The 8,870-nt window shown below is 33.0% G+C and overlaps 1 protein-coding gene across 1 annotated transcript; it reads left to right on the forward strand.

Annotated features, from left to right (window-relative positions):
• Positions 1–235: 235 nt before the first annotated feature.
• Positions 236–5,984, forward strand: LOC129309391 (serine/threonine protein phosphatase 2A 57 kDa regulatory subunit B' theta isoform-like). The gene is made up of 2 exons (XM_054950960.1): positions 236–2,167; positions 5,206–5,984. The coding sequence occupies exons 1-2, from the start codon at positions 956–958 to the stop codon at positions 5,548–5,550; spliced, it is 1,557 nt and encodes a 518-aa protein (XP_054806935.1). The 5' UTR covers positions 236–955; the 3' UTR covers positions 5,551–5,984.
• The last annotated feature ends 2,886 nt before the right edge of the window (positions 5,985–8,870 follow it).

The following is an 8,870-nucleotide window of genomic DNA, read 5'->3' on the forward strand; positions in this document are numbered from 1 at the left end:
ATTTTTAATGAAATATTCAGCAATGTAAAAAATTAGACTAAAATGTAAATTTTAAAAATATAAAAAGAGTCTCTCTAATTTTATTAAAATAAAATGAAAGTAATTATATTTTATTCTATTTTTTATTTTAAATTTTGACAGACTTTAGTAGATATTCGTGTATGATATAATACAATACATGATATATAATATATATAATACAATATATATATGACGCGTAAAACAGGAGTGAATATCTGCGCTTACGGCAGTCTAGTATTTAGGATCATATCTTTTTCGTTCCACTCCTCTATCGGTCTCCGAAGCCGCTGCTCCAACAAGAGTCAAAAGATTCTTTCTCAATTTTCATTAGAGATTTTGTATCTTCTAAATTTTCTTTAGTTGGTTCTTTTTCAGCAAGTTCACAATCTACTATTTTTAATCTGTTCACACGGTTGTGTCCCTTTTCATGTTGATGATGAAATACGGTCTTGGTGGTCTGGATCACTCGCCGATCTTCCTGTTGTCATTGTCCCTTGACTGCTAATCTCTGGTTTAACGGGTAAGAGTTCGCATAGTGAGTCTAACCTGGTTGAGTTTCTGCTTATGTGCTTCTGATTTCGGATCCAAATTTGGAGATTCTGGTGGTTTATTGTTCCTCAAGCAGAAGAGGATTCTGCAATTGAATGAGGATGATCTTTCAGAGCAAGTGGTTCTGCCTTGATGCCTTGGTTAATGCGTCTGGGTCTTGTGAAATCATTGTTAGGGAACGCGTATTTGCTTTTCGAATTTCAAATTGTACAGCTAGTTCTGTTTATCCATTGACTTGAAATGGATTTTAATTATGTATAAGGATTCGCCTTTTCTATTGTGAAAGTGGGGATATTGTGTTATTGTTGCACTGGGGTTTGTACAAAACAATATCGACCTTCTGATTTTAATCTAACGACCTTCTCTCGTACTTGGATTTGAAAGAATGATCAATAAGATACTCGGGAAGCTTCCTAGGAAGCCGTCAAAGTCAGCTGACCGTGAATTTGGGAACTCATCAGCCTCTTACCTAAATACAACTGGTTCAAGAGCCAGTGATCTTGTGACTAGTGTACCATTAAGCTCAAGCAGTTCATCTCTTCCGGCTCCTGGTGTTGCTTCCAGTGCAGCATATGGACAGGGAAATAAAGTTCCTTCAGTTGAAAACTCAAAAGTGAATGGTAATGCGGTAATTACTCCCTATGAAGCATTACCTGGATTTAGAGATGTTCCAAATTCTGAAAAGCAAAACCTGTTTATTAGAAAACTGAATTTGTGCTGTGTGATGTTTGACTTCACGGACTCAACAAAGAATATAAAGGAAAAGGAAATCAAAAGACAGACACTTCTTGAGCTGGTGGAATATGTTACCACTGTAAATGGCAAGTTCCCTGAAAATGTCATGCAAGAAGCTCTTAAAATGGTGTCTGTGAACTTGTTCAGGTCACTTAATGCTCAGCCCCGGGAGGCCAAGGTTTTAGAAACCTTTGACCTGGAAGATGAGGAACCACTGGTGGACCCTGCATGGTCTCACTTGCAGATTGTGTATGAATTTCTTCTTAGATTTATCGCATCTCCAGAAACGGATGCAAAGCTTGCTAAAAGATACATTGATCATTCTTTTGTTCTCAGAATGCTGGATCTCTTTGATTCTGAGGATCCAAGGGAGAGGGAATATCTGAAAACTATCCTACATCGGACCTATGGAAAGTTTATGGTACATCGTCCATTTATTAGGAAATGTATCAACAATATCTTCTTTCGTTTTATCTTTGAAACAGAGAAGTTTAATGGGATTGCTGAGCTTCTAGAGGTACTGGGTAGTATAATTAATGGCTTTGCTTTGCCACTGAAGGAAGAGCACAAATTATTTCTTGTCCGTGCTTTAATTCCACTTCATAAACCTAAATGCTTAGCTATGTTTCATCAGCAGTTGTCTTACTGCATAACACAATTTGTGGAAAAAGACTGCAAACTTGCAGACACTGTAATAAGCGGATTATTGAAATACTGGCCAATCACTAACAGTTCAAAGGAAGTCATGTTCCTAACTGAGCTAGAGGAAGTCCTAGAAATCACTCAGCCAGCTGAATTCCAAAGATGTATGGTGCCCCTGTTCCGCAAAATTTCTTCTTGTTTGAGTAGCTCACACTTCCAGGTAATGATCACTTCTGGTGTAAACTCTAAATACTTTTTCTCTTTTCTACATGCCTTGCACTTCTTTTTCCATTAAATGCTGTTTACGCATGAATATCAATCGGTGAAGTTTTGGGCCTATGCAATAATGCTCGCTCTTCTTTTACTAGTTGTCTTCTGGAAACACTCCTCCTTTCTGATCAAATGATGGTCAATCACTTTCTAAAGGGTGTAGAATCTTTATTTCTTATTCTTTGTTCTACAGACCTATTGCTCTTTTTAAAGGTTGAATTAATATCACAGTGAATGTAATTTGACTTGGGCTGTTTGTTGCACCAGGAAGAAAATGAAAATTAGAAATTATGCTAAATTAATGTGTTCAAGTTATCACCTTCCTTTTAATGATGCATTTTAATTGTCACCTTTATCTTTATTGGCTGGTATCAACTAACTTCTGTCTGATTATTGAAATGTTGGAAATCTAATTTTTGGTATCTCAATCGCTTTTAACTTGACAAGGACTAATTTTATTTTTTCTGCAATCTGGTTATGCTATAAATCAATATTAGTATTGGTTTACATATGTAATTGTTGCCTATGTCATATTAAAAACTTTGGTTGAAATAATTTGATGTAGTGAAATTGCAGAGTAAAATTCTTAGTGATGTTTGGACTGGAGTACGCATGTAAAAGGTGGACATTTATGTTTGAATTCCTTGAGCCATAAAAAATTGGTCCGTCAGTACTTGCTTTGAAGATAATCTGAACCATATATATTTATGATGGTCTTTTTTTGATATTCTTAATTACTAAGAATCCTAAATACTCAAAGCCATTTTGGATTTGTATGGAGTATTTTTCACTTGATCTGGTGTTAAATGTTAATCATGCATCATCTATTTCCTTTATAAGAAGGTGGGTGGAAAGAGACCAGCTGTTCAAATTCTACCAGTTACTAGTGTTGGACTTACAAATGCAATACAAAGAGAAAAATTAACACAATAAAAGACAAAAAGAAAGCTGTTATGGTGGAAAAAGTGTTATAGTTGGAAGATAATTATTAGAAGATATTAAGAATTTCTTGAGATCATCAAGTCAGCTAACTGAATTGTGCAATGCTTATTGTGGTTTGATGGACGGGGAATCAATAAATCTATGGTGCTTCAACTATAGGTGGTTCTGTACATATTTTGAGGGTTATCAATCATGCTTATCTTATGAATTAACAATCTCATTTGCAACTTTGAGTTTTTTGGAAAAATGAAACTTTATGATTTAATTTTGCAAAACTATGAACAAGCTACATTATAATTGTGAGGTTAGTCCAAAATTTACATGAGAGCTGGAATAGTTCTTTTATGCCACATTGGGAAATTATTATTGATCTAATGACCCCTAAAATATTTGTTAGATCAACAACAACAGCCACAATCCTTATTCCATTAGGTAGGGTCGGCTATGTAGAGTGCGCTACATCATTGTGTTCTATCATTTTGTTAGATCAATTGAGGATTTTCTAAAAAGAAAATAAATTACAGAGAAATATGTGGGCTTTCATGTTTTAGGGGAGTCATGTTTATAACTTGCGATTGGTTATATGGGAATTGGTGTTAAATGTGTTAGGCTTTGCAATTGCGTAATTTGAGTTTGTGGAGGTTAATGCAAGAGTAACCCTTTGGTAAAAAAAAAAAAAAAATTGTTGGGGTAACTAATCTCCCCTAGCAGTCTGGTAGTATTGATAAGATGTTGGCTCTCTGCCCCTTGTATGATGGTAACACTCATTATTATGATTGTCAAAGTGGTTTGCTGTTTGCAACACCAAACACCAAATTTTCAGTTGTGTGTTTATTATCGGGTCAGCTGACCTCCACTATTGGTCCGGTAGCACTGTTAAGGTGATTGTATTGTCTCTGATGGTAACATACATCTATTATTACGGTGGTTAAAGTGATTAGAGCAATCTACTTTGGTTATGTTGCTGGCGGTAGCATTGATCGGATCCTACTTATAGTTATATTGATTCTTGGTCAGAAGTGACAAACTTGCATTACTCCTGTAATCTACGGTGTAAAGAACTTGACAATTTTGTCTATTAAAAAAAAAAAAAAACAGAACTTGACAATTTTCTTCATTGATAGTTAGTGCATAAATGTGTGCAAGTCATGACTCACTCATGTTCTGTCAACGATAGGTAACACATTTATGGCAAGCCACTCTATCCGCCCATTGTGAACAATGCGGCTCATCCTTAAAACTCTATGCAATGCATTGGGTTCCACCTAGTTATTTTATATGATTGATCACCATTAAATATGCTTGATGCAATATCAATCCCTTGTTTGAAAGGTGAATTAGATCAGTTAGAAGCATTATAATTATCAGATTCATCATGTTAGTTTTTTGGCTGTAACCAAGCTGTTTCAACTTAGTAGTGTCGGTGAGTTGCTGGTATATGCCATTGTTCAGTATCTGATTTTGAACAAGATAAGCTTGAAAACAGTTAAAATTTAAAATTGACTAAGAAGGAAGTGCGCTATACCATTTATAAAATTGTCAAATGTTAATATTAACATTCATCACTACGCCTTCTTCTAATAGCTTTAGCTTTTAGGATGAAATGATTATTGGCGTGGTACTAGAGCGGTAGAGCCTTAGTAACCAAATAGTCCAAAGTTTGACCTTTGCCCGTCTAATCCATTATTAAAAATTTCACAAGGTGGAGCCTATGCTTTATTAATATGTCAATCTTGTTTTTGAGTGATGGACAATATGTTTAATGATAAAGCAATCTTGCGCCTTGTTCTAACCGCTAAAGCTTTTGCCTTTTATGGGATGAACTGATATTTGACACAAGCTCTGGCGGTTTCAAAACTGTTCAAATACTAATTGCCTTTGTAATCTGGCATGATAGTGGTTTCTTATATTTGGGATGAGATCCTTGTTTGAAACTGCATACCTTGATTACTTCAATTGGGGTGTTGTCCATCTGATGAAATAATGATTGTCGAGGCTGCACTCCTTCCAATTTGGTTTTTAATGATAAGGTCGTTTCTTTTGCAGGTGGCAGAAAGGGCATTGTACTTGTGGAACAGTAATCACATTGAGAATTTAATCAGACAAAATCGTAAAGTTATACTTCCCATTATCTTCCCAGCTTTGGAGAAAAGTGGCCATGCCCACTGGAATCAGTTGGTCAGGAGCTTGACTCTTAACGTGCGTAAAATCTTCTGTGAGGTTGATCCTGAGTTATTTGAGGAGTGCTTGCGTAAGTTCCAAGAGAATGAATCCAAAGTAGAGGCAGGGACGAGAAAACACGAAGCCTCATGGAAGCGCTTGGAAGAGATTGCTGCTTTAAAAGCTGCAAGCAGCGAGACGATTGTTGTCCCTACCACCATAGCCACCTAGACATGTCCAAGATCATACAAGACAACATCGTCTTTGGGAGTCTTCTTGCTTGTTTTTACTTGTGTCCTGGCATCTTTCATGCGCTTCAGGATCAGGAGCTTAAACTCTCATGTCACATGTCAATCTCCTGCTATTCGTTCCTCCACACTCATTTTTGGATCATCTTTGGGCCAGATTTCTTCTACTTCTATGGAAGCTTCAGACAAGTCAGTCGAGCTCAGTACTGACTATTTTGGGTTCATCATGGTTAGTACATCAACTTCTCAAGTTCAGCTCGATCCATTAGATTATCGGTTTGGGATGTTAAACTTACTAGAGTGTTATATATATTTATATGCTTAAGCTTAAGTGAACTGAAATATAATTTTCTCAGCATAATTTTATATTATGTAATATAATATATTTATGATTTTATTTTATTCTTAATTGAGCTACTTGTGATGTGAGCTGGGTCTAAAGTTACGAGTCCGACTTGTTTACGGTTCTAATTTGAAAGTGGTGAAGAGTCTATTGTTTGCATGATGTGAAACAAGTGCTGCATCTGCGGTTGCAAGTAGCTATGGTTGTTTTGAGAAGGTTTTTAATATTCTCATGATATGCGTCATTCTATCTGGTTTCCTGCATGCATGATGCTTCATTTTAAATAACAATTCCTGTATGCATTCTCAACAATTAGCATGCGACACTTGTGGCCTCTGGTCTGGCTCGGCTTCTCTGCTTCACTGTTCTTTCATCTCTCACATTTTATCTCACAGAGAAATTACTTAGGATTAATAGGGGTTGAGAGTAATTGAAGGGGCTAATTCCTTATAATATAGTGAATTAAGGTTTAAATTCATATTAAAAGAGTTGTTTACATTTAGTGCTTGATCTTGCTTCAAACAAGATTGCCTCTAGTAAGAAGATACTGTGAGCAATAAAAAAGAAATTACCTACTTAGGGTTCTAAGAACCATAGAAATAAGAAGAAAAACAAAAAATTGATTGAAATATTTAGTTGATATATACCTCAGTCTTGTATAAAAGTTATATTTTAGAAAAAAATAGATAGCTTTTTTTAATAAGTGATTATATATAAGTTGTATTCTAAAAGAAACTAATAGTCTTTTTTGTAAGTAATTTTGCATATAAAAGGATGGATTATTAGTTACATTTTTTTTTTAATTTTATCCTATCACAATTTTATGAGAAAAGAGTAAAATGTTACATTTTAGAGAGAGATTGTTTTAAAAAAAAGGTTAATAGTTATTTTTGCCCCTCAACTTTACTTGAAAAGTTATTAGGGACTATAAATTCAATTATAGGTTAATTTTATTTCTTAACTTTAAAATTTTTATTCTTTATTACCTTATCATTTTCTAATTATTAATTGACCATTAGTGAATCTCACATTATATTTTTTAATATTTTTTATATAAAATATTTGAGTTAAGGGTGCTCACTAATTTTTTGAATAAAAGTTGATAGGTAAAAATGATCTTTAATTTAATAAAAAATGTTAAAATAGTGGGACCTATTGATGATCAATGGACGTAAAGTGTTTTTAACATTGGAGTGACGAAGGAGAAAATTTTTAATGTTAAGGGATATAATTAACCTATAATTGAGTTTAAACTCTAGTGAACCTTTGGGTAAAGTTAAGGGGCAAAAATAACTTTTAACTTCAAGCTAAAATTTTTTTATTTTTCAAACAACATTGATAATTTAATTAACTCATTAGTTTCAGTGAATTAGCTAAAACGATTTATGAGTAAAATTGGAGTAACTAGTTATGTCTCGTTTGGTATGATGGAAGTGACTTTGATAAAAATGAATATGAATATAAAACTGAAAATAGATGTGAAAATAAAAATGAATATAGGGTTTAAAAATACGTTTGCTATGTCCATAAAATCATGATATAATTTAAAGTCGGTAATTTAAGCAAAACTCGATGGACAAGTTTGAACCCATCTGAAAAAAGTTAGGGTTGGGTTTGGTTATAGGGGTTTTTTTAGAAGGGTAGAATATTTTAAGTACGATTCGAATAAGCCCAACTCAAATTGAGCTCGATTGGAACAAGTTCTACTGTTGAAAATTTTCAGCTTTATATGTATATAAAGTTGGTAAATTTAGCCATGCTTGATGGGCTAGCTTAAACCTGGCTGAAAAAGGTTAAGGTTGAGATTGGCTATATGAGTTTTTTAAGAGGATAGGATATTTTAAACTCGATTCAAATAAGTGCAACTCAAATTGAGCTCAGCTTACTTAAATTATTGGCTCTATTATAATTTTCATTTAAAAGACCAAAATGCCCTCCCTAAAAAACTACACTGGCAAAATCATAACCACTGTACACTGTAAAAACCATTTTTTCTTGTACCCAATTCAATTGTGTTTTTATTCAATTTAAAAGTAACAACGAAAGGTGACCAGATCTGGGCGTGGACTTGCACAAAGGGAAAATCGTCCAAAGCAACCTGGAGCGAAAACGATGAACAATGTTGACGTGCATGTTTAATAGTTTAATATGTTTGGATTTTGGTTTAGATTTGATTAAATTTATTAATATTTTATATTTATTTAACTAATATTTATATATTTTTCTCTCATCACTTAATTATAAGATAAAAAAAAATTTGTGCTATAAAATTTATTCATATCTTTTTATTTTTATATTTGTGCTATAAAAAGAATCTCATACACACACTCTGGTGAATAAATCTTGGGAGAGGCGGATGTGATATTTACACCTTAAAGTCTCACATTTACTATGAATAAAAAAGAAAAGCCTTCACTTTAATTGTGAATATTCCTCTTCTAAAGAGAAAAGACATATAATCACTTTGCTTTTATATATATATATATATATATTATTTTTTTAATTATATTTTTTTTTGTTTTTCATGTTGATTTTATGATTGACCACTATTCAATTAAATTTATGGATAATTTTGATGTATTAAGAGGTGAAGAGAGAACCTAGATATAAAAAAATAGACATAAATAATTAGACTAGGAAGAGTTCTAGAAATTTATGGTGACTTAAATTATAGTTTTATATTTTAACTAGTGGTTTAGGTATTGTAAGAATGAATTCAATGCTAATTAAAAATGGACTAATAATCTGGGAGAATATTAGGATAGTTTTGAAATAATTATCATTATAATTGATTAAAGAGTCAAATCAAAATGTAAAAACTAGTAACATATATGGTAAATCCTAATCCTCATGCTTCAAGTGATTATGTTTTCCTCATCATTATTTTCTTGCTTTATTTTTATTATTTATATTCTCATCAAATAATTCATTTTATCTATTTTTCTTAAACTATTAATTAT

The sequence above is a fragment of the Prosopis cineraria genome, unplaced genomic scaffold (genome assembly GCF_029017545.1).
Source record: "Prosopis cineraria cultivar Desert tree isolate PC_DT_omini unplaced genomic scaffold, ASM2901754v1 PC4, whole genome shotgun sequence".
Classification (NCBI taxonomy): Eukaryota; Viridiplantae; Streptophyta; class Magnoliopsida; order Fabales; family Fabaceae; genus Prosopis; species Prosopis cineraria.

What these genes read in the sequence shown, in the direction of transcription:
- LOC129309391 (XM_054950960.1), top strand. Translation starts at nt 956, where the DNA reads ATGATCAATAAGATACTCGGGAAGCTTCCTAGGAAGCCGTCAAAGTCA. An exon ending in TGAGTAGCTCACACTTCCAG is followed by an intron (nt 2,168 to 5,205) that starts GTAATGATCACT and finishes TTTCTTTTGCAG; the next exon opens with GTGGCAGAAAGGGCATTGTA.